This window comes from Mobula hypostoma, chromosome 4 (genome assembly GCF_963921235.1).
Source record: "Mobula hypostoma chromosome 4, sMobHyp1.1, whole genome shotgun sequence".
Lineage (NCBI taxonomy): Eukaryota > Metazoa > Chordata > Chondrichthyes > Myliobatiformes > Myliobatidae > Mobula > Mobula hypostoma.
The window spans coordinates 35,241,989-35,268,273 of record NC_086100.1 but is presented as its reverse complement, the minus strand read 5'-3'; the positions used below and the strand labels follow the sequence as shown (position 1 = coordinate 35,268,273).

General features: G+C 39.5%; 1 protein-coding gene across 1 annotated transcript; it reads left to right on the top strand.

Moving 5' to 3' along the window:
• Positions 1-4,635: 4,635 nt before the first annotated feature.
• LOC134345923 (mucin-4-like) lies at positions 4,636-24,912 on the top strand. Its single transcript, XM_063047275.1, has 8 exons — positions 4,636-4,681; positions 7,396-7,485; positions 9,356-9,547; positions 11,168-11,283; positions 15,375-15,433; positions 16,772-16,977; positions 23,572-23,740; positions 24,897-24,912. Exons 1-8 carry the CDS (start codon positions 4,636-4,638, stop codon positions 24,910-24,912), a joined length of 894 nt encoding a protein of 297 aa, XP_062903345.1.
• Positions 24,913-26,285: the final 1,373 nt, after the last annotated feature.

Sequence of the window (26,285 nt, the reverse complement as noted above, 5' to 3'; positions counted from 1 at the left end):
CATGATTACTTTTTTATATCCATCTTTTACAGTTTCAAAATAACAAAAAAGGAAAAGGGCCCGAAGCAAAAGTTTGGGCACCCTGCATGGCAGTACTTAGTAACACCCCCTTTGGCAAGTATCACAGCTTGCAAACGCTTTCTGTAGCCAGCTAAGTGTCTTTCAATTCTTGTTTGGGGGATTTTTGCCCATTCTTCCTTGCAAAAGGCTTCTAGTTCTGTGAGAGTCTTGGGCCGTCTTGCATGCACTGCTCTTTTGAGGTCTATCCACAGATTTTCGATGATGTTTAGGTCAGGGGACTGTGAGGGCCATGGCAAAACCTTCAGCTTGTGCCTCTTGAAGTAGTCCATTGTGGATTTTGAGGTGTGTTTAGGATCATTATCCTGTTGTAGAAGCCATCCTCTTTTCATCTTCGGCTTTTTTACAGACAGTGTGATGTTTGTTTCCAGAAGTTGCTGGTATTTAATTGAATTCATTCTTCCCTCTACCAGTGAAATGTTCCCCGTGCCACTGGCTGCAACACAAGCCCAAAGCATGATCGATCCACCCCCGTGCTTAACAGTTGGAGAGGTGTTCTTTTCCTGAAATTCTGTACCCTTTTTTCTCCAAACGTACCTTTGCTCATTGCGGCCAAGAAGTTTTACTTTAACTTCATCAGTCCACAGGACTTGTTTCCAAAATGCATCAGGCTTGTTTAGATGTTCCTTTGCAAACTTCTGACACTGAATTTTGTGGTGAGGACGCAGGAAAGGTTTTCTTCTAATGACTCTTCCATGAAGGTCATATTTGTGCAGATGTCACTACACAGTAGAACAGTGCACCACCACTCCAGAGTCTGCTAAATCTTCCTGAAGGTCTTTTGCAGTCAAATGGGGGTTTTGATTTGCCTTTCTAGCAATCCTACCGGCAGTTCTCTTGGAAAGTTTTCTCAGTCTTCCAGACCTTAACTTGACCTTCACCATTCCTGTTAACCGCCATTTCTTAATTACATTACGAACTGAGGAAACAGCGACCTGAAAACGTTTTGCTATCTTCTTATAGCCTTCTCCTGCTTTGTTGGCATCATTTAGTTTAATTTTCAGAGTGCTAAGTAGCTGCTTAGAGGAGTCCATGGCTGCTGATTGTTGGGACAAGGTTTGAGGAGTCAAGGTATTTATAAAGCTTTGAAATTTGCATCACCTGGCCTTTCCGAACAATGACTGTGAACAAGCCATAGCCCTAACAAGCTAATTAAGGTCTGAGACCTTGGTAAAAGTTATCTGAGAACTCAAATCTCTTGGGGTGCCCAAACTTTTGCATGGTGCTCCTTTCCTTTCTGTACAAAACAAAAATAATACACTAATTTTGCATAAAATGTTGAAAAGAATATTTCATCTTTAACTTCGACTTTTGGAGATCAGTTCATCTTCTACTCACTTAACTATTCACAGTAACAGAAATTTTAACCAGGGGTGCCACTTTTGCATGGCACTGTGTGTGTGTGCACGCGCGTGTGTGTGTGTATATACTCTCTATAAATCATACATACCCAAGTATAGTATGCTTTTCCTATAGATAAATTATACTGTTTTTTAAGAGATGGAAATAATTCAACTAAGTAAAATTGGAACTGTATTAATCATCTTTCAGATATTGATGAATGCAGTAATACTTCCATATGTCCGGAAAATGCAGACTGTCATAACACAGTTGGAAATTACTCATGTACATGCAAAGCTGGGTATGATGGAGATCCCTATAAATTATGTGCCGGTACGATTCATTACTTTCAAAATAACTTAAAACTAAAAGTGTGTGTGTTTTAAAATCCAATTTTCTTATTTAAATACCACCATTTAACATTGTTCCTCATAACAAATAGAGACCAACCAAGTTCTAGAAAATAGAGATGTCAAATGTACTCTCTTATTCAATTTCTACTTTTTATTTCCAAATTTATATTTGTCATTTCCATCTTTCAGCAATACACAAGAAACACATGCTTTAATTCTGAAATTCTGCACCATTTTCACTGTAGTCTATTGACCAAGCCTTCAGTTTGAAAGGAGATTAATTGTTTTCTTCAACAAATTCTATTACAGAAACTATTATAAATACAAACTTTTATAACAAATGGTTATTTTCTGCCATTATCCCTCCAGATACAGTACCTATTTCTAAACTTCAGTTTTACACACTGCCCTGGTTTATAAGATATTCTGCCAAAAGTGCCACAAGACAAAGGAGGAAAATTAGTCCACTCAGCCAATCAAGTCTGTTCCGCCGTTCCATAATGGCTGATTTATTATCCCTCTTAACCTATTCTCCTGCCTTCTTCCATGTAACCTTTGGAACCCTGACCAACCAATAATGCTTCAACCCTGCTTTAAATATCCTCAGTGACTTGGTTTCCACAGCCATCCATTGCAATAATTTTCACTGTTTCACCATCCACTGGCTAAAGAAATTTCTTCTCATCTCTGTTCTAAATAGATGTCCCATGATTTTGAGGCTGTGTCCTCTGGTCCTAAACTCACCAAACATCCTCTCCACATCCATACTGTCCAAGCCTTTGGATATTCAAAAGGTTTCAATGAGATATTCTTCCCCCTGCCCATTCATCTAAGCTCCAGTGAGAACAGGCCAAGAGCCATCAAACGCTCCTCATACGATAACCCTTTCATTCCTGGAATCATTCATGTGAACTTCCTCTGGACCCTCTCCAAAGCCAGCACATTTTTTCTTAGATAAATGGTCATAAACTGTTCACAATTCTCCAAGTGCAGTCTGAATAATGCCTTATAAAGCCTCAGCATCACATCCTTGCTCTTGTATTGAATCTGTGGAATTCATTGCCACAGATGCCTGTGGAGGCCAAGATATTGGGTATATTTAAGGAAGAGGTGGATAGCTTCTTGATTAGCCAGGGCATGAAGGGGTACAGGGAGAAGGCAGGATATTAGGGATGAGAGGGGAATGGATCAGCCATGATGAAATGGAAGAGCAGACTTGATGGGCCAAATAGCCTAATTCTATATCTTATGATATTCAAGTCCTCTTGAAATGAATGCTCACATTGCACTTGCCTTCCTTACCACCAGCTAAGCCTACAAGTTAACCTATAGGAAATCCTGCCCCAAATACTCCCAAGTCACTTTGCACCTCTGATTTTTGAATTTTCTGCCCACTTAGAAAATAGTCTACATCTTTACTCCTTCCACTAAGGTGCATGACCATAAACTTCCGTACACTATATTCCATTTGCTACTTCTTTGTCTATTCTCTTAATCTGTCAAAGTCTAGGGTTTACAAATGCTATGACACAGGCTGGACAAATGCTATAGCAGTCCAGGGGCAATCGAAAAATCTCTCTTCAGCAGTCACTAACTTCCCAAAGCTCTCACATCCTGGAAACTACTGGACCTTGCAGCTCTGTTGTCAGAACTGCAAGCCGCAAAAAAAAATGAGGGTTACCTCATCGGATTCAGAATCAGGTTTAATATCACTGTCTTATGTCATCGAATTTGTTAACTTTACGGCAGCAGTACAATGCAATGCATCATAAATATGGGAAAAACTGAATTACAGTAAGTATATATATGTGTATTGAATGGTTAAATTAAAATAAGCAGAGGAAAAACAAACTTTTAAAAAATTGTGAGGGAGTGTTCTGAAGTTCAACGTCCATTTAGAAATCAGATGGCAGATGGGAAGAAACTGTTCCTGAATCACTGAGTGTGTGCCTTCAAGCTTCTGTACCTCCTTCCTGATGGTAACAATGAGAAGAGGGCATGTCCTGGGTGGTGGGGGTCCTTAATGATAGACATTGCCTTCTGAGGCACCACTGCCTTGAAAATGTCCTGGATACAGTGGAGGCTGGTCCCTATGATGTAAACTTCCTGCAGCTTACTTGGTTCCTGAGCAGTAGCTCCCCCCACCAACCCTCCACCCTGCATACCAGACGGAGATGCAGCCAGTCAGAGTGCTCTCCACTGTACATCTATAGAAGTTTGAGTATTTTAGGGGACAAACCAAATCTCCTCAAACTCCTAATGAAATATAGCCACTGCCTTACCTTCTTCACTGATATGTTGGGACCAGGTTATGTCCTCAGAGATATTGACACCCAGGAATTTGAAACTGCTTACTCTCTCCACTTCCGATCCCTTTAATTTTAGATGCCATTTGAGCTATGCCTAGTCACACAGACTGAATGATTTAGACACCGCAAGAGGAATAAATCCTGCAGTGGAGAAACTACCGAACAATATGCAAGAGCAGTGGATTACTGAAGGGTTCAAGTATAAAACCAAGCATCATGCCCACAATTTTCATTCTTTGTGGAATTCATCAGCTGCCGCGCATAAATGCAAAGTAACGTTACTTTTATGCTCTCAATTTCCAGTAACAGCTCATTCAACGAGAGGTCTTCAGTAAAAATTTGGGAAACCAGCACCCCTATCCTGGTAAACAAAACCCATGTAGGAAACTCTGTCATGAACTCTGACAGCCATTGCTGTGTCCATAAGATATCTCATTCCTTAAGGAAATGCAGAGGTTTCAGAGAAAACACACTTGCAGACTGGAGACGCTTTCTAAAGAAGCACTCAACACTTAAAACATAAGTGCTGTGCTTCAGCAGCACACCAGGCAAAAATGGTGAAGCTGTCATACATTGCACTGAATGCAGCTGTGACCACACGTATAAGCTCTTCATTCAGGTCCTAGCACACCCAGAGCAGAGCAGGGTGTACAACCAGCTGAACGACTATTAGATGTAACCAGTCCCTCATGCACAGAGGTATGTGGGGAAGGCTTCTAAGCCAAATGCTGCTCTAAAACATGTCTAGCCAACACCTACCCGAAAGGACATCCTGAGCAAAAAATAAAGTATACATGATATTAGATGATGGGGGCATTGAGCACAGTCATTTACATCTTAAGGATATGGCTGACAAGATTCCCCCATTTGACTCTTCTGCTGAGATTCTCTTGTTGCTCGGCAGAGACACGATCCATGCACAAGTACTTGAACAGCACAATGCACTTGATACCCAGTGACTGGATCTGGGTTGGGTCGTAGTGGGTGAAATCTGCCTTTATGGACCTCCCTACTATGCAGCGCAGTCTGGCCTTGGGTGGGACGTTGTTACCGACACCCTTACTTTCCAGGTCACTGATACCGATAGACCCTTTACACGTCGTGTTGTGCTATTGACTATCAACAGCTTATTTGACTCTCTTGGATTTGCTGCTTCTGTCGCCGATTTCCTCCCATTGTCCAAAACCACACTGATCAGTAGGTTAATAGGTCATTGTACATTTTCCTGTGATTAGGCTAGGGTTAAATTAGGAATTGCTGGTGGTGTGGCTCAAAGGGCCAGAAGGTCCTATTCCACGCTGTATCTCCAAATAAAATAACCCCAGAAGAGCCAATGAATCCATGTTCCTGCTAATCTCAACCTAGGTGATCCTGCAACCAGAGGGCTCCGAGTTAATCAGCTCACCCTCTCCTCATGGTTAACTGATCTAGCATTCCTTGCTGATTCCCACAAGAAACATCATCAAGGCTTTTATTTTGCAAATGAGTACAGTTAAAGACTGTGTAGTAAGAATGTTTCCAACACCAGGCTCTGAGACTATCCTTCGTTTGCCCAGGACTTAACAAAATGATCATTTGACTTTTAACTTCAGTAGTTAAGTTTGGCAACCTATTGATGGCAAGCAGGGAGTGTTCTGACCTCTAGAGGTGCAGTTCATTTTGAATGAATGTCACTTCCTGTATGTTAGCTGTTGTTTATATCATTTCCTGTGCAGGTCAATTTGAAGCCAATTAGAGAGAGAGGGAGTTGTAAGTGGAGCCATAATGGTTGAGTGGGCCAGTGTTACAGTAGTCCAACTTTAGCTCAACAGACCATGGTGAGGACAGACTTGGGCAAGCAGAGGCGGAAGTTCAAAGTAAGGAAGAAAGTTTGTAGTAAGCTTTTCTTTTCTGTTAAGTCAAAGCTAGTGCATTGAGAATGGATCCAGAGGCAATAGTACAGTACCAATAAAAGGTATTCCAGCCCCCTCCCCCTTTGGAAGTTTTCATGTTTTGTTTTACAACATTGAATCCAAGGGATTTAATTTGGCTTTTTTTTGCCTCTTTGGTCTAGTCATCTTCTCCCTAAGATGACCAAAACAGTAATGCTTCAGTCCTACAGTGCCTTCATAACTTCTCACACTTTCACAAATTCATCCTTTCTTGCAGCCACTAGATCTTCTTCTCAACCTGGTAGGGTTTTTTGGATACCTGGCATCCCAGCAAGATTCCTCAACATTTCCCACAATTATAATTCTCTCATTTTTATACTGCTATTATGTTCTTCTCTTTGTTTCCAGAGACATTTAGACAGACAGCTATGAGGGCTGTTAACTGTGTGTACTATGTTTTGTGAGTGCTTGATGTGAATTCCACCATATATGAGAACAGAAGGAAACTTCAGCAATCATAGGCAACAGGCAGTGCTGCATACTCAGGTTAAAGACCAATATGCTGGCCTTCTTTCTGTAGCAGTCCACTGTGTTTCAAGCTACCACGCCAAACCAAAGGAATGCAACTGCATGACAAGACCTAACCGTGAATGAGATGGCTTGGCTTATAGAACTAACTCACAATCCATGACATTAAAGACCACACTGCCAAATAAAGTATAGGAAAGCAGACCCATAATCAGCTACAGCAGGTTCTCAAGCCCATGACCTTTAACAACAAGGACAAGGGTAGCATGTGTTTGGAAACATCAGAATCTGAAGGTCTAACGCTTCCACCATCTTGATTTGAAAATAACTTGCTGGCTCTTCATCGTCATTGAGTCCAGATCTTGTGGTTCCTACCCAAGAGAACTGTGTAAGCATCTTCATCAAAAGACCTGTGTGACTCATGAAGCTGACTTATCACCATCTTTTCAAGGACAATCAGAAAAGGGAAATAAGTGCTGGAAATGCTAGTGTCAGCCAGAATTGAGAAATGCATTAATTAATTTTAAAAAGGCTTCAGTACAGCCATGCAAAATATGGGTGCCTGCTCTTTTCTACACTTAATTATTGTTCAGTTCCTCCTTTGTCAGATTCAGAACACCAGCAGCAACTTTAAGAGGGATGCAGGCTAATTTTAAGAACCCAGTAAACATATATATATATATAAGCATTTATCAATTTTGGATCACTTGCTCATATAGAAAGCTAATCTATATGGTTGCTGATTTTAAGTGTTATGTCACATGAATGCTGGTTTTGCGTAATTTTGACCGCATCCCTCATTACTCTCCAACTACAGTGCAGGTCAGACTGCAAAGTTGAAAGCCTATTCTTATTTTTCTGAAAATTCGAAGACAGATTGTTTTAACTCATAACGTGCTCTCCTTCTCTCAACAGCTAGTGATGGGTGCAAGTCTTGCTCCCTGGATGCACAATGTAACCTTGATGGGAAAAATTATAGTTGCATATGCAACCAAGGATTTTCAGGTAATTTTGCAAGTCATTTTTCAAATTCATGTGCATTAAACACTGGATTTGGTGTTTTAAAGACACTAAATAAACTGTATACTGACATATCTCGCAGTGCAAGCCTTTAAGTGCAAGTGCATTATGTAACAGTGTATATGTTATAGAAACATAGAAAATAGGTGCAGGAGTAGGCCATTCGGCCCTTCGAGCCTGCACCGCCATTTATTATGATCATGGCTGATCATCCAACTCAGAACCCCACCCCAGCCCTCCCTCCATACCCCCTGATCCCCGTAGCCACAAGGGCCATATCTAACTCCCTCTTAAATATAGCCAATGAACTGGCCTCAACTGTTTCCTGTGGCAGAGAATTCCACAGATTCACCACTCTCTGTGTGAAGAAGTTTTTCCTAATCTCGGTCCTAAAAGGCTTCCCCTCTATCCTCAAACTGTGGCCCCTCATTCTGGACTTCCCCAACATCGGGAACAATCTTCCTGCATCTAGCCTGTCCAATCCCTTTAGGATTTTATACGTTTCAATCAGATCCCCCCTCAATCTTCTAAATTCCAACGAGTACAAGCCCAGTTCATCCAGTCTTTCTTCATATGAAAGTCCTGCCATCCCAGGAATCAATCTGGTGAACCTTCTTTGTACTCCCTCTATGGCAAGGATGTCTTTCCTCAGATTAGGGGACCAAAACTGCACACAATACTCCAGGTGTGGTCTCACCAAGGCCTTGTACAACTGCAGTAGTACCTCCCTGCTCCTGTACTCGAATCCTCTCGCTATATATCATTACTAAAAACACAGATGCCAGGAATTTCCACAAAATATATAAGCATGCTTGAGGAACAAAAGATAGGAAGGACCTTAATCTGATGTTAGTGTTCCAATGTCTCCTTTCAAAATTATTATTGTGACATGATCATCGATGACAAGAAAAAAAAGGCAAATCGCCAATAATTTATTGCTCAGTAATCTGATGCTGATGCACCCAGCTTCAGAGCTCAGTACAGCTTGAATCAAACTTGGGTTCTGTAGTCCAAAGTCAGAGGTACAATACCTACTGTGGGCTTCTAAGCAGCTTTATTAAGAATGATGTTAATGAGAGTCAAAACAAATATATTCCACTGAGTCAAAATAGAATCAAAGAAAAATGCTTAGTGCTTTATTTCTCAGATGTTACCTCAAGAATGCATCCTTGGCCAATTACGTTCAGCTAATTTATTAACAACCTTTGATCCATAATGCCAGAGCAAATTATTTGTTATTAATTTCAGAAAGTTAAACTGTATTCATAGCTGCTCATAAATAACATGTACATTCTAAAACAGGACACAGATATTAGGAAAGCTTAAGTTGATACATGGAAGGTATTGACAGGACTATATAACAGCCATTTTAATAAAGTCCAGTCAATTTCCCTTGACATTAAATGACAACAAAATCAATTCAATAAGTCTGCTTAACAGCAGTTCACCCCATCAGACTTCTATTACCAAGATAAATAAGAGTAATAATATATTGTGCATTATCACTTCTAAGTTGCATGTCATCCTCACTAGCTCCATGTTTTCGCTTTGTTTGGTGAATCTCATTTGAAATTCCATCTTAAAGTCTTAATAATTGTTCATAAATATTGCAGGATTTCTCCCTAGGTATTTCAATACACTGTCAGAAGCAATGATAATGCTTTGTTGGCTATATAGCATAATAGTCGTCCATCATAGCACGTAGTGTCTTTTATCTTGAAATCAAATGCATCCTATATGAGGGAATCTCACAGTTACTGATTTATTCATGCATTTAACAACAAAAATATTAATGTAATATAACTAATTAGTATCGGTATATAACAATATGTGTATTTGAATTGCCCAATTTCAGGAGATGGAACCACCTGCACGGCACTGAAAACTCCATGTGACTCTTCGCAATGCTTTCCCTCATTTTGTAACAATGGAGGGACATGCATAATCAGTGCTGATGACTGCAAACCAGTCTGCCAGTGCCCAAGTCAGTACCGTGGGGAAAGATGCAACCGTGCAGTACATCAGTTTCAAGCAGAAGCTTTATCAAGTATGTTACATTTACTGGTACTGCATGTTTGATGCTCAGATGCTTTTAGATTTGACCAGAAGACCATAAGACAGGAGCAGAATCATGCCATTCAGCCTATCAAATCACAGCTGATTTATTTTCCCACTTAAGCCCATTCTCCTACCTTCTCCTTGTAACCTTTCACACCCTTGCTAATCAAGAACCTATTAATCTCCACTTCAAATACAGTATACCCAATGACTTGGCCTCCACAACTGTCTTTGTCAATGAATTCATTGTGAACAGTTTTTGAGGAACGATGTGCTGGCATTGGAGAGGATCCAGAGGAGGTTCACAAGGATGATTCCAGGAATGAAAGAGTTATCAAGGGGAACGTTTGATGGCTCTGGGTCTGTACTCACTGAAAAGCAGAAGGATGAGGGGGATCTCACTGAAACCTTTCGAATGTTGAAAGTCCTAGACAGACTAGATGTGGAAAGGATGTTTCCTATGGTGGGAGAGTCTAGGACAAGAGGGCACAGCCTCAGGATGGAGGGGCGCCCTTTCAAAGCAGAGATGTGGAGAAATTTCTTTAGCCAAAGGGTGATGAATTTGTGTAATTTGTTGCCACATGCAGCTGTAGAGGCCAGGTCGTTGGGTGTATTTAAGGCAGAGATGGATGGGTTCTTGATTGGACATGGCATTAAAGGTTATGGGGGGAAGTCCGGGAACTGGGGTTGAGGAGTTGAAGAAAAAAGGATCAGCCATGATTGAATGGCGGAGCAGACTGGATGGGCCAAATGGCCTAATTCTGCTCCTATGTCTTATGTAATTCCACAAATTCACCATGCTCTAGCAAAAGAAACTTCTCCTCAATTTCTCCTTTTTTTGATTCCTATCAAATGTTTGAATCGTTTATCTTGCAAATAATAACTAGACTTTAAACCTTTAAAAATCTGATAAATAACTAAAAACACTCAAGCAACCAAAGCAAGGAATTTTTCATCTAGTATATCAAAATAGATGGTTTGAAGCAGGTAGTTGGTGATATGGGGGCATTGACCTAAACAAGGTTAAATCTAACAATGAAGTAAATGCCTTCAAGTAATTCGGAACAATTCTTCACAGAAGGCAAATTACAATCATTGATTTAATAGTTTAGTTAATGGAATTTCAAACATTGCAACCCAACACTGGACTTGCACCCTAAATTTTCTTTCCTGCAGTCCTATAACACTTGTTAAAATCAAAAAGGCTATGACTCAATTCTGGTGCAGGAGCTAAGAGACATTTTCCCCTTCTCTATTCATTTCTTGGATGTGGATAGTCTTTATTGACAAAATGTTTTGTCAGAATTGGAATTTATGGGGTAAGGCAGGTGAATGATGCTAAGAGATAATAAATCAGCCATGATTGAATGGCAGATCAGAGTCAATGGAGCAAATGGCCTAATTTTGCTCGTTTGCCTTATGGCCTTATGGAATATTTGTTCAAAAATATAACTTTGTAAATGCAGGTACTAAGAGCTTCGCAATAATAGTCATACCAAGCACTGAGTTTTATTGCAGATTTTGTCAAAATTCATTTATACTTTGAAGAACGTTTACACCAAATCCTCAGAATACTAATCATAGAATGTTGTAATATTTTTGTTTTCAGCCATGCCTAAAAGATCAGTCAATATTACATTGAGGCTACAAGGTGTGAATGTGACTGTCTTAAGCACAAGAAACAGTCCAAATTACATCTCTCTGACTAACATCACCACAGGAAAGGTATGATCCAACTTTATATTGCGGCTTATTACTTGTTTTCAATATTTAGGTGGCAGAGCATATGTAAAGCTGTTCTAAGAGTTATATATGACATAAATATGAGTTATATTTGCTCATTTAATAGTATTATACCAAAACAAAGTATATTTAAATAAAGAGCTTGGCAAATTTTCATTCCTTTAAGTTCTGAGAGATTGCCATCCGAGTGGAAAACTTGAAAATTTACCTCAGAATGTTTATTGCTATTGCCCCAATGCAAAATAATTTTGATGCATGGAACCCAAAACTATTAAACACAAGTTTAAATCAACAGCCTGGATTTCCTAGTAAATGGTAAAACATTGTCAGTGAACTCTATAAAGTTTTTGCAATAGAAACAGAGCCATAAATCGCTATAGCACAGAAACTGGCCCTTCAGCCCACCTACTTTATGCCAACCTGTTTCTTCTGCTATCTACCAGCCCCTGGACCATAGCTCCCCATACTCCATGTACCTTTTCAAACTTCTCTCTTAAATTTTGTAATGGAACCCACATCCACCACTTCTGCTGGCAGCTCATTCCACACTCGCACCATCTTCTAGGTGAAGATGCTTTCCCTCAGGTTCAACTTAAATATTTCACCTTTCACCCTTAACCTATGACCTCTAGTTCTATTCTCATCCAACCTTAGGGGGGAGAAACCTGTATGTATTTATCCTAGCTAGACCCCTCATATTCGGTACATCTTTCTTTTTTCTTTTTCCTGTTCAATCTTTTTATTAGTTTCATAACGATAAACATACCATAGTATTGATACAAAGTTTTTGGGATTACACTGTTATGATTAACATAGTTAAATATAAACCCAGTTGACACATGGGTATTAAACTTCCCAATGATACAGGATGCAAATGTAATATACAAAAAAAAAATGGAAAAAAATCATGAAAAAGGAAAAAAAAATTAAAAATATACCCCAAAAGAAAAACTAACCTAAACATTGTTAATCAACTAAACTAAGAAAAAAAAAGGCACGGGCTGTAATATAACATCAAAAAAAATTGTACATCTTAATAAGATCTCCCCTTCCTCTCCTGTGATCCAGGAAATTAAGCCCTAACCTATTCAACCTTTCCCTATAACTCAGGTCTTTAAGACCTGACAACATCCTTGTGAATTTTCTCTGCACTCTTTCAAAATATGGTTTTCTATAGCTAGGTGACCAGAACTCCACACAATACTTCAAATTTCGCCACACCAATCTCTCATACAACTGCAACATAACATCCAAACTCCTGCACTCAATGCTCTGATTTATGAAGGTCAATGTACCAAAAGCTTTCTTTATGACCATATCTACCTGAGATGCCAATTTCAAGGAATTATGAATCTGTATTCTCAGATCCCTTTGTTCTACCACACACCTCAGTACCCCACTATTTACTGTTATGTCCTACTGAGGGCTGTCAGAGGTTACCATGGGACATCGATAGGATGCAAAACTGGGCTGAGAAGTGGCAGATGGAGTTCAACCCAGATAAGTTTGAGGTGGTTCATTTTGGTAGGTCAAGTATGATGGCAGAATATAGTATTAATGGTAAGTTTTTGGCAGTGTGTCACATCTGAGGGATCTTGGGGTCTGAGTCCATAGAACACTCAAAGCTGCTACGCAGGTTGACTCTGCAGTTAAGAAGGTCCTCCACACTATCCACAACACCCCCAACCTTTGTGTCATCAGCAAATTTACTAACCCATCCCTCCACTTCCTCATCTGGGTCATTTATAAAAACCACAAAGAGTAGGGGTCCCAGAACAGATTCCTGAGGCACACCACTTGTCACCGGACTGGTCACTGGACTCAAAAATAGCAGATGGAATTTAATGCAGACAAGTTATGGTGCATTGGCCTTCATCAATCATGGGATTGAGTTTAAGAGCCAAGAGGTAATGTTGCAGCTATGTAGGACACTGGTCAGATCCCACTTGGAGTACTGTGCTCAATTCTGGTCGCCTCACTACAGGAAGGACGTGGAAACCATAGAAAGGGTGCAGAGGAGATTTACAAGGATGTTGCCTGGATTGGGCAGCATGCCTTATGAGAATAAGTTGAGTGAATTCGGCCTTTTCTCCTTGGAGTGGCGGAGGATGAGAGGTGATCTGATAGAAGTGTACAAGATAATGAGAGGCATTGATCGTGTGGATAGTCAGAGACTTTTCCCCAGGGCTGAAATGGCTAGCACGAGAGGGCATAGTTTTAAGGTGCTTGAAAGTAGGTACAGAGGAGATGTACAGATGTACAGAGGGGTAAGTTTTTTATGCAGAGAGTGGTGAGTGCATGGAACGGGCTGCTGGCGGCCGTGGTGGAGGCGGAAACGATAGGGTCTTTTAAGAGACTCCTGGATGGCTACATGGAGCTTAGAAAAATAGAGGGCTATGTATAAAGATTAGGTAGTTCTAAGGTAGGGACATGTTCAGCACAGCTTTGTGGGCCAAAGGTCCTGTATTGTGTTGTATGTTTTCTATGTTTCTACATTTCCATTTTTCCATCTTGTCTAGATCATGCTGCAAGCTTTAATATCCTTCCATGTTGTTCACTACACCCCTATCTTACTGTCATCTGCAAAGTTGCTGATCCAAATTTCCCACATTGTCACCACCTTCCTGTCAGCTTGATCCAGTCTAGCCATCCTCCTCTAGCCTCTCTCATTAACAAGGTGTTTTTGCCCACAGAACTGCCAATGACAGGATTTTTCTTTTTGATTTTTACACCATTCTCTGTAAACTCTAGAGACTGTTATGCTTGAAAATCCCAGGAAATCAGCAGTTTCTGAGATACACAAGACATACTATCTGGCACTAACAATCATTCCACAGTCAAAGTCACTTACATCACCCTTTTGCCCATTCTGATGTTTGGTCTGAACAACAACTGAACCTCTTGACCATATCTGTTTTGAGTTGCATGATTGGCTGATAGATATTTGCATTAATGTGTAAAGTGGCCACTGATTGTAATTGGCAACTGGACTAATTCAGTGGTTGCAAAATGCTTTGGGAAGTCCTACAGCTGTAGAAGTCATGACACAAATACATTAAATTATCAGGTATCAACACCCTCCCTACCCTAAATATTTTCTGCTAAAGTACTCTTGATTTGTGAAGGTTTTTAAAAGGAGCCTATTTATTTCTTTTACACAATACTCCAGTTTTTAAATCCCATGTGATTTTTTTTAGCGTAACATGACCAGAGCTTCCTCATCACTAGTGATTGGCTTTGTCTTGCTCTTGCTCGTCCAGTTAGGAGCTTCCTAAGTTTGGAATTGAATCAGGAAAGTGGGCAGAAGCTGGGTTTGATAGATTTCCAAACAGAAGTCCCATCTTACTCTTCAATTCAAACACATCAAAAGTTTCAGCAGTAGAAGACTAATACATAAAATAATGAATGTATTTTCCTTAAATGGTCAGTGTTTCCAGCCAAAATAGAATATTGAGAATGTTTCAATTTCAAAACTTTCTGAAAAATCTTAAGTATGTCATTTGGAACTATATATGTTTAAAGTACAATTACTTCATTTGCTATGCAGTTATGTGAGTTAAAATTACTAACACATTGAAGAGTAATTATAATATTGAAATAGATCTATCTTGATTAAGATCTATAAAATAATGATATGCTTATCAGAGATAAGATCTTTCTCTCTTTGCTGTTTGGTATCTATGGGGCTCAAATTTATGATTATTGATAGTAAAATTAAAGGGGAAAAAGGTTTGGAAATCATTTCCAAAAAAGGATGATACAGAGAGGAAGAGCCATTGCACTTAAAACAAAACTTGCACAGGCTCTGTAAGAATCACAACCTGCAGAGATGTGGACCCAGAGCTGGGAATTTGGATTTACCCACAGACCATTTTTGATTGGCATTTTTACTAACAAGCTGATTGGCCTATTTTTGGTGCATATTTCAATAGCCCTACACATCTCCTTACATATATCTCTACAAATACAACTACATTTGTTTTCTTAAAATTGTCATACTGCATAATTTTATTTCTCAATGTTTTAAAGATGACTATGGAGGATTTATTTATCTCTCTTTATTAATTTCTTAGGTCCATGGAATTCTGTCCAATTTAGAAAGATTTGCTGGGAATTCAAAGCCTGTTTTTTGGTTGGTATAGTTGAAACCTTAATCAACTACATTTCAGATAATCTTAAAACCAAATAGTGTGTTAAAAAGTAAACTTTTCAGAATTGCCTTTGATTTAAACAGTTTCAAATTCAACCAGTGCAAATGAATAATAAGTAATTATTCAGTAAAACAAATGAAAAACATTTTGAATGGTAGAAATCTGAAGAAAAATAATAGAAATTGATGACGATAGCAGTAGGCTGTGGAAATGCAATATTTCAAGTCAATGAGTGTAAATATGGGAGGATAAGGATTTAAGGATTGCAGCATTGACATAAATTCAAAGAAAAGGCAGGAGGGAGAGATGCAAAAAACTGAATTGACAATCAACCCATGTACACTACTTCACTTTTTTTTGCTATCTTTTTGCACTACTTAATTTAATTTTAGTGCGTATTCTTATGTAATTTATAGTATTTTATTATGTACCATAATGCATTGCTGCTGCAAACAACACATTTCATGACATATTAAAGCTGATTCTGATTCTGAGCAGAGTAAGATTTGAAAATAGGTTAAACAACTAAGTAAATGTTGTTCTTAAAAACGCAAACACAAGGAACTCTGCAGCTGCTGGAAATTCAAGCAACACACATCAAAGTTGCTGGTGAACGCAGCAGGCCAGGCAGCATCCCTAGGAAGAGGTACAGTCGACGTTTTCGATGAAGGGTCTCGGCCCAAAACGTCGATTGTACCTCTTCTTAAATAAATGTTGTTGTCGTGCTAAAAAATAATCCTTTGCTCAGAATCACATTAGCTACTTCCTCCAGTAGAGTGTAATTTCCACTGCTCCAAATAGATTGAATTCATGTCTAAATAAGGAAGCATATGGCCAAGCCTTTGGTAGTGGATGAGAAGAACTCATGGTAAATCCTGGCCTTAAAGTTACAAGGCTTGGATGAAAAAATACATAGAATTCTCATAAGTGCTACCTACTAAATAAAGATGTCTTAAATCTTGGTCATATCTTAATAATGGCAGGCAAACATTATCTTTTATATTATGCAATTATCTATAGCGTGTTTTAATTTTTTTAATCCCTAAGATCTATGCTGAGCTTTCTGAAATAGCTCAAAATACACGTGATACTTTTCTATAGCACTTGTACTGGCATGTACCCTTGTTATGATTAGTGCTGTAGCTTTTCGCAATTGCCACTCTCAATTTTGTGATAAGTCTTTTATTCTACATTGTTTCTGATAAATGTCACTTAATTGCAGCGTTACATTTAAATGCCATATGGACAAATAACTCCACTGTAATAGGGAAAAAGTTACAAATAAACATTACTTTTCTTTGCATGTTACCCTCCAACAGGTCACAAGGAGAAACAGTAACCACTGCTGTTGTATCATCATTCACCTACAATGGAAACAAGACCATCATTGATTACCTGAACAATAGATTGTCCACTGTGATTCAAGAAGCCTTTAATAACCGACGTCGGTTTAGTCGAGACCTGAACCCTGATAATGTTCAGTTTGGACCTCTAAATCAAGATGACGTTAAAGACGTGACTAAACGTAAGTGAATGATTTTTGCAAAAAACAGAAAATCCCACCAGAATGGTCAAGGTGCTGAGCAAGTGCCAGATGATACTGCTTTACACATTGTTTACCACACGATTTTAAAACAGATTAATTGCTCTCCAATTAGTTACCAGATGTAGAATATGAACATTAAACACAATTATAATGCACAAAGTTGGCAAAAGGTTAAGTAAATCCTCAATGAATATACCACTGAATGTACTAATTACAGAAGACTTGTTACTGTCGCTATACAAGAACAATGACGAAAATAAAATCTCTCTCTCCCAATTCCTATGTTCAATTTTTAGTTTGGGCCTTACAAAAAATTCCAGGTAACTGTAAACTCTAAACTTTGGATCAACTTCTTAAAAAATGTATCATGAATACATGTCAATTCTTGGGGAAGAAAATAAGAATGCCATTGACAAGAGAAATGACAGTGACCTAATAAATAAATTATAGATCTGGAATAAATTGTGCAAGGGGCACATAAATGCTTTTATATTGAAACTACAGACCAGCATTACATAGTAAATATTCATTATTCCCTTTCCTTGATTCCAACAAAAATTTAGGAGAAAAACAGAACCATAAAAATCAGCTCAAGTAAAATAGAAGCAGAATTACACAATGGGTCTGTGAATAATATTTTAGCATTGAATTCTGGATTAGACATTATTAAAGAGAAATATTTATGTCAGCCCAGCTTTCAAAGTTAAATTAATGAGATTGTGTAATTAACAATTTCACAAAACAAAGACTGAAAGCATATATTTCAAATGGCATTGGTCATCAATATGAATCATTGCTCTGCCATTCTGGTTGGCAGATCAGTTTATTGCAACAATAAACTTTATTTCATAAGTTATTAGTGTCAGTGGATTTGTAATTGGGCAGAGCACATTGGAGGACTGCATTTTGCATGTAACATGGTTTCCCACATAAAGTGGATGAGTGCCAATCTCAAAATTGGATCAGGTTTCTAATAACTGACTTATGTCACAAAATTTGTTGTTTTGTGGCAGCTGAACAGTGCAAGACATAAAACTTACTTTAAGTTCCAATAAGACACAGTCCAAAAGTTACACGAGCAGAATTAGTCCATTTGGCCCATCAAAGTTGCTCCACGATTTCATCATGACTGATCCATTTCCCTCTCAGCCCCAGTCTCCTGCCTTCTCCCCGCATCCCTTCATTTTCTGCCTAATCAAGAACTCTGCCTTATGTATACCCTATGACTTGGCCTCCACAGCTGCCTGAGACAATGAATGCAACAGATTCACCACTCGTTGGCTCAAGAAATGTCTCTTTATCTCAGTTCCAAATGGTCAACCTTTTATTCTGGGGCTGCCCTCTGGTCTTAGACTCCACCACCAGAGGAAGCATCCTCTCCACATTCAATCTGTTGAGGCCTTTTTACATTCAACTGGTTTCAATAAGATCTCCCATTATTCTTCTGCATTACAGTGTGTACAGGCTTAGAGCCATCAAAAACTCCTCATATCATAAGCCTTTTAATCCTGGAATCATTTTGTGACCCTCCTGTGAACCGTCTTCAATGTCAGTACATCTTTCCTAGATGAGGGCCCCAAAAATGCTCGCAATACTCCGTGAAGCCTCACCTGTGCCTTACAAAGCCTCAACATTATATCCTTGTTTTTATATTCCAGTTCTCTCGAAATGAGTGCTAACATCATATTTGCCTTCCCCACCATCGACCCAACCTACATATTAACCTTTAGGGAATCCTGCATGATGATTCCCAAGTCCCTTTCCACATTGGATTTTTGAATTTTCTCACCATTTAGAAGATAGTCTACTCTTTTATTTCTTCTACCAAAATGCATGACCATATACATCATAACACTGTATTCCACCTGCCCTTTTTTGCCCATTCTCCTCATCTGTCTAAGTCCTACTGTAGACTTCCTGCTTCCTCAATACTAACTGCCCCAACCACCTATCTATGAATTGTCCTCAAACCAGGCCACAAAGCCATCAATTCCATCATCCAAATCATTGACATATAATGTAAAAAGCAGTCCCAACAGAGATCCCTGTGGAACACCACTAGTCATTGACAGCCAACCAGAAATGGTTCTCTTTACTCACACTCTCTGCCTCCTGCCAATCAGCCAATGCTCTATCCATGCAAGTATCTTTACTGTAATACCAGCCTCATGTGTGACACCTCATCAAAGGCCTTCTGAAAATCTAAGTACACAACATCCACCAATTCTCCTTTGTCTATCAAGTTTGTTATTTCTTCAAACAATTCCAATAGATTTGTCAGGCAAGATTTCCCCTTAAGGAAAACATGCTGACTCAAGCCTATTTCATCGTGTGCCTCCAAGTACCTCGAATCTACATAATTAACAATTGGCTCCAACATCTTAGCAACCAGTCAAGCCAGACTAACTGGCCAATGATTTCCTTTCTTCTCCCTCTCTCTCTTCTTGAAGAGTGGAGTGAGATTTGTAATTTTCCATTCCTCAAGAACCATGCCAAGATCCATTGATTTTTGAAAGATTAGTACTAATGCCTCCATAATCTCTTCAGCCATCTCTTCAGAATGCTGGGATGTAGATCATCTGGTCCAGGTGATTTATCTACAATCAGACCTTTCAGCTTTCCAAGCACCTTCTCTCTAATAATGGCAACTCCGCTCACATCTGCCCCTTGATACTCGCAAACTTCCAGCATAATGCTATTGTCTTCCACAGAGATAACTGACTCAAAATATTTATTCAGTTCATCCACCATTTCCTTGCCCCCATTACTACCTCTCCAGCATCATTTTATCTGCTCTCGCATTTCTTTTACACCTTATAAATATACAGCAAGGCAATGTTTTTCCCAGGCAGAGTTTGTTAAGTGTGTCCAGGACGGATTCCTGTCACAGTATGTTGACAGGCCGAGTGGGAGAATGCCGTACGAGGTCTAGTATTAGGTAACGATCTGGGTCAAGTCAAAGATCTCTCAGTGGATGAGCATCTGGGGGACAGTGACCACCACTCCCTGGTCTTTAGCATCATCATGGAAAAGGATAGAATCAGAGAGGACAGAAAAATTTTTAAATTGGGGAAGGGCAAATTATGAGGCTAGAACTTGCAGGTATGAATTGGGATGATGTTTTTGCTGGGAAATGTACTATAGACATGTGGTCGATGTTTGGGGATCTCTTGCAGGATGTTGGGGATAAATTTGTTCCAGTGAGGAAGATAAAGAATGGTAGGGTGAAGGAACCATAGGTGACAAATGAGGGGGAGAATCTAGTCAGGTGGAAGAAGGCAGCATTCATGAGGTTTAGGAAGCAAAGATCAGATAGGTCTATTGAGGAATATAGGGTAGCAAGAAAGGAGCTTAAGAAGAGGCTGAAGAGAGCAAGAAGGGGGCATGAGAATATGAGTGAGGTTGATGTTCTGGAGCATGTTGATATTAAGGGAGAGGAAGTGTTGGAGTTGTTAAAATACATTAGGATGGATAAATCCCCGGGGCCTGATGGAATATTCCCCAGGCTGCTCCACAAGACAAGGGAAGAGATTGCTGAGCCTCTGGCTAGGATCTTTATGTCCTTGTTGTCCACAGGTACCGGAGGACTGGAGGGAGGCGAATGTTGTCCCCTTATTCAAAGAAGGAAGTAGGGATAGTCTGGGTAATTATAGACCAATGAGCCTTACGTCTGTGCTGGGAAAGCTGATGGAAAAGATTCTTAGAGATAGGATCTATGGGCATTTAGAGAATCATGGTCTGATCAGGGACAGTCAGCATGGCTTTGTGAAGGGCAGATCGTGTCTAACAAGCCTGATAGAGTTCTTTGTGGAGGTGACCAGACATATAGATGAGGGTAGTGCAGTGGATGTGATCTACATGGATTTTAGTAAGGCATTTGGCAAGGTTCCACACAGTAGGCTTATTCAGAAAGTCAGAAGGCATGGGATCTAGGGAAGTTTGGCCAGGTGGATTCAGAACTGGCTTGCCTGCAGAAAGCAGAGGGTCATGGTGGAGGGAGTACTTTCAGACTGGAGGGTTGTGACTAGTGGTTTCTCACAAGGATCGGTTCTGAGACCTCTACTTTTCATGATTTTTATTAATGACCTGAATGTGGGGGTAGAGGGGTAGGTTGGCAAGTTTGTAGATGACACAAAGGTTGGTGGTGTTGTGGGTAGTGTAGAGGATTGTCGAAGATTGCAGAGAGACATTGATAGGATGCAGAAGTGGGCCGAGAAGTGGCAGATTGAGTTCAACTTGGAGAAGTGTGAGGTGGTACACTTTGGAAGGACAAACACCAAGGCAGAGTACAAAGTAAATAGCAGGATATTTAGTAGTGTGGAGGAGCAGATGGATCTGGGGGTACACGTCCACAGATCCCTGAAAGTTGCCTCACAAGCAGATAGGGTAGTGAAGAAAACATATGAGGTGTTAGCTTTCATAAGTCGAGGGATAGAGTTTAAGAGTGAGGTAATGATGTAGCTCTATAAAACTCAGGTTAGACCACACTTGGAGTACTGTGTCCAGTTCTGGTCGCCTCACTATAGGAAGGATGTGGAAGCATTGGAAAGGGTACAGAGGAGATTTACCAGGATTCTGCCTGGTTTAGAGAGTATGCATTATGATCGGAGATTAAGGGAGCTAGGGCTTTACTCTTTGGAGAGAAGGAGGATGAGAAGAGTCATGATAGAGGTATACAAGATATTAAGACGAATAGATAGAGTGGACAGCCAGTGCCTCTTCCCCAGAGCACCACTGCTCAATACAAGAGGACATGGCTTTAAGGTAAGTGGTGGGAATTTCAAGGAGGATATTAGAGCAAGGTTTTGTACTCAGAGAGTGGATGGTGCTTGGAATGCACTGCCTGAATCAGTGGTGGAGGCAGAAACATTAGTGAAATTTAAGAGACTACTAGACAGGTATATGGAGGAATTTAACGTGGGGGGTTATATGGGAGGCAGGGTTTAAGGGTCATCACAACATTGTGAGCCGAAGGGCTTGTACTGTGCTGTATTATTCTATATCCTATGTTCTCTATGTTATATCTCTGAAGAAACTTTTTGTATCCTCTTTAATATTATTGGCTAGCTTACATTTGTATTCCATCTTTTTCTTCTTTATGACTTTTAGGTGCCTTCTGTTTGTTTTTAAAAGCTTCCCAGTTCTCTAACTTCCCACTATTTTTTGCTTTATTATATGCCTCCTTTTTGGCTTTGATGTTGGCTTGGTTTCTCTTGTTGCATCATTCTGCCTTTATAATATTTCTTTCTTGGGATCTATCTATCCTGTGCCTTTTGAATTTTCCCAGAAACTCCTGCCAACCTTGCTAGTGTTTCCTTCCAATCAATTTTGGCTATGTCTCTGTAATTCCTTTTACTCACTGTAATACTGATAAATCTGACTTTAGCTTCTTCCTCTCAAACTGCAGAGCAAATTCTATCATTTTATGATCACTGGTTCCTAAGGTTTCCTTCACCCTAAGATCTGTAACCATTTCCCAGTTCATTGCACAACAGTTAATCCAGAATAGCTGATCCCCTTGTGGGCTCTCCCAATAAGTAAATACTTAAATAGTGAAAAGGACGAAGAGCAAGGTAGTGTTCGTGGACTGCTGAGAAATCTGATGGGGGAGTGGGTGAGGTTGTTCCTAAAACTTTGTGTGTGGTCTTCAGGCTCCTGTACTTCCTGCCCAATTACAGTAATGAAAAGCGGGCATGCTCCGGATGGTGAGGGTCCTTAATAATGGATGCCACCTTCTGGAGGCATCAACTTTTGAAGATGTCCTCGAAGATGGGAGGGTTGTGGCAGGCAGGCTGAGTCTACAACCCTTTGCAATCTCCTCTGGTTCCTTACATTGAAGCCTCAGTATGTAGCAGTGATGCAACCATTCAGAATGCTGTCTTCCACACATCTGTGGAAATTTGCAAAAGTGTTCAGTAACGTAACACATCTGCTCAAATGGTTTATGAAATATAGGTGCTGGTATGCTTTCATCATGATTGCATCAATGTATTGGCCCCATGATAAACCCTTTGAGATGTCGATATCCAGGAACTTGAAGTGCTCACCCTTCTCACCACTCAATGAGGACTGGTGTGTATTCTCCCAACTTTGCGTATCTGAAGTCCACAATCAGCTCCTTGATCATGATGAAGGTGAATGCAAGATAGACTCCACACCGTTCAACTGATCAATCTATCTTATTTCTCTATGCGTCCTCATCACCATCCGAGATCCTGCCATCAAGGTCAGCAGATTTATAGATGGTGTTTGACCTGTGCTAAGCCACACAGTCATGAGTGTCGAGAGAGTAGCGCAGCGGGCTCAGCACACAGTGTTAAGGTGTGCCTGTATTGACTGCAAGCAAAGAGATGTTATTACTGATCTGCATTGAGTGTGACCTCACAAAGAGGAAGTGAGGTCCGGTTGCAGAAAGAGGGAGAGCAAAGGTAGAAAAGATGGCAATATCCAGAATGGATTTTTAATTGAGGTCACCAAATGGACTATTTGGTTTGAGCAAGAGCAAGAACATTTTTTATGTTCAAATTAGTAAAGGACAACATAGCACAAAATACATGTACTTTCTTCTTACAGTATCAACCAAGGATTTGTTGAGGTACTTAAGCTGCAATCAAAGTACTTTTAGTGGGTACAAACTGGAATGGAATGATGAGAAAGGGGCAATTTGCCAATCCCCCTGTGAGATGAATTACTGTATGAATGAAGCCGAGTGCCAGCATCTGACAACTGGACCTTCCTGCAAGTATGGAATGAAATTATTTTTAATACTTTTCAATTTTTAATATTTTAAAATGTTTTACACTTTAGATCTTCTATGCATACTGTTTTGTCAGTTCAACATAATATAATAGTATTATAGAGAAACTTCTCAATGCCTTCATATGATACATAATTTGCTGTACTGTGGACAACATCACTCACCCAAACACTGAACTGATTCCATAACCTGTGGACTCATTTTCAAGGGCTCTACAACTCACATTCTCAATATTTATTACTTATTATTTTTTTTTCTTTTCCTTTTTTTGTATTCATACAATTTTTTGCACATAGGTTATTTGTATTTGCTGTGTGCAGTTTATCATTGATTCTATTGCTTTTTCTGTATTTACTGTGAAAGCCCACAGGAAAATGAATCTCAGGGTAGTATACAGTGACATATACGTACTTTGAAAATAAATAAATTTACTGGGGGATTAGAGCATTGATGGCATGGAAAGGGTGGGAGTGGAGAATATTTAGCTGAGCCCTCAGTTCAAGGGCAACTAGAGATGGGCATTAAGTAAAAATATAAATTGTTGCCATTCTCCTAAAATAACTTCCTCAAATTTGAGTGATTAATTTCTCCTCAGCTGTTTTGTTAATCTTTCAAGATGTTAGTTATCTCAGAACCACTTTCAGATAATGCTGAAAAATAGTAAAATAAATTCTTACCTCCACAGAATTCTTTTCATTCTTACCAGTGGGGTAAATCAAGACAGGAAACAATGTAAACCGAGGATCCAAGGCACCTCTACATTGCTCTCTACAAGAATGTACTGTATCTAGAGATATCTAGGCTAGCTCCATTGCAGCTCCCGTTTTAAATGAGCTAGCTCCAGATCACCCTCCAAGAGTTCTTGCACTGAACTCTTTATCTGATTACACTAGTAGCATACCCTACTTTATTAGGCTTGATCTTGAGGCCACCAGAGAAAGAGGGACTTCATTTGAATTGATCTTGCAGGGGCAAGTTAGTAATCAAGGGCTCCTTTGTACCTGACTGGCTCAGTATCTATTAATGAATATCTGCATTCTAGGCAAACATACCACACCTTATCTTCAAAAATGTATAAGAATAACTCAGAAGCATGTGGACCACTGCTAGTTTGGTTGATAACCCTTTCTCCTTCCTGCAGGTGTAAGTCTGATTGAAGTAACCCATCTTGTTCAGTTCTTAGCACTGTGTCTGTTTATTTCCAGGTGTGTTGACAGAACCATATATTCCAGTTATGGCAAACACTGTCAACATCTATCCATAAAGTTGGGCGCCTTTTTCGGCATTCTATTTGGAGCCTTGGGCTTCGTGGTGATAGTATTTTCTTTCATTATATGGATAAGTAAACCTCCCAAAAAGGGAAGACGTGTAAATGATATCAGCAGGTATGCTATTACTTCGTATTCCCAAAACTGTTGCAAAAATGTTTTATGGATGTGGCCCATAAGCTTTGTTCTTGCTGTGTGCTGTGTAACTAAATCACATTCTCCACGATCCAACCGGAATTAAGTGATATTGCTACTGACTACATCAATTAAATCAGCAGTATTTTCCACAACACTTCGCATCTATGGAATACTTTTAATGAGGCAAAAAAGTGTGGCATGCAGGAGGCTGGGAAGCATGGGGCTATTTTAGATAAATGGATGAATTTGAATTAAGATTAATTTACAAAATATATCCTCAAACTGTATGCTACAGATCTAGAAAGTGTAGTGATATAGTTCCAGTGTCTTGTGACATACAGTTCTAAGCACACATTGTTCAGTTTACTTTGATAGAAGCTGACAGCAAAAGTGTATTTGTGTGAATAAATTGCTGAAGCCAAGTACCATGCAACATCATTTTCATATTAAAATGTACTTCTCTTGCAGTGAAAAAATTCAAGCCAATAACTAAAGATACTCAGCAAAAAGGAATACATGGAAATGTAAGTATCTTAGTGAAAACCTCACAAATGTGGCTGCTCTACACATCAATACAAGTTGACTTCAGAGTTCTGCCTCTCTCTTTGGAATTGTGTTGCACTTACACTAAATTCAATGGTTAAATGCTTCTTATGGTCCTCTGCAATTCTGACATATTGTAATCTTGATTTTTAATGATGGTCCTTATTCTCATCATTATTATTCACTTCCATATCTCAAAAAAACCTTCCCACAGATGAATAAACTCTGTGCATCTCCAGAACCTTGCAGCATCAGAGCTTGTACTAATCACAAAAAAAATCAGCAGCTTAAAGAGAAATGTCTGCCCGAAACCTGGGGAAACTTGGTAGGCAATGAATGTTAGCTAGCAAGATCCAAAGAAATTTAATAGTTGTACAAGGGTGTTCCAACAGCATTATTAAGTATTAGGTTTAAATTTACAACTTATTACCCATTCACTTCTGTTGTTCTAGTGACTATTTTATTTAACATCTAAAACTGTGTTGCCTCACTACAAGTAAAACTTTAGGAGATCCTTCACTCTTGCATCTCCAACAACTTGTGATTGCTTCACAATCACACTCTTTGTCTTACCCATTTTG

Coding starts and splice junctions, on each gene's coding strand:
- LOC134345923 (XM_063047275.1), top strand. CDS start 4,636: ATGGTGAAGCTGTCATACATTGCACTGAATGCAGCTGTGACCACAC. Junction 7,486..9,355: donor ATGCAACCAAGGATTTTCAG/GTAATTTTGCAA, acceptor GCCCAATTTCAG/GAGATGGAACCACCTGCACG. Junction 15,434..16,771: donor AATTCAAAGCCTGTTTTTTG/GTTGGTATAGTT, acceptor ACCCTCCAACAG/GTCACAAGGAGAAACAGTAA.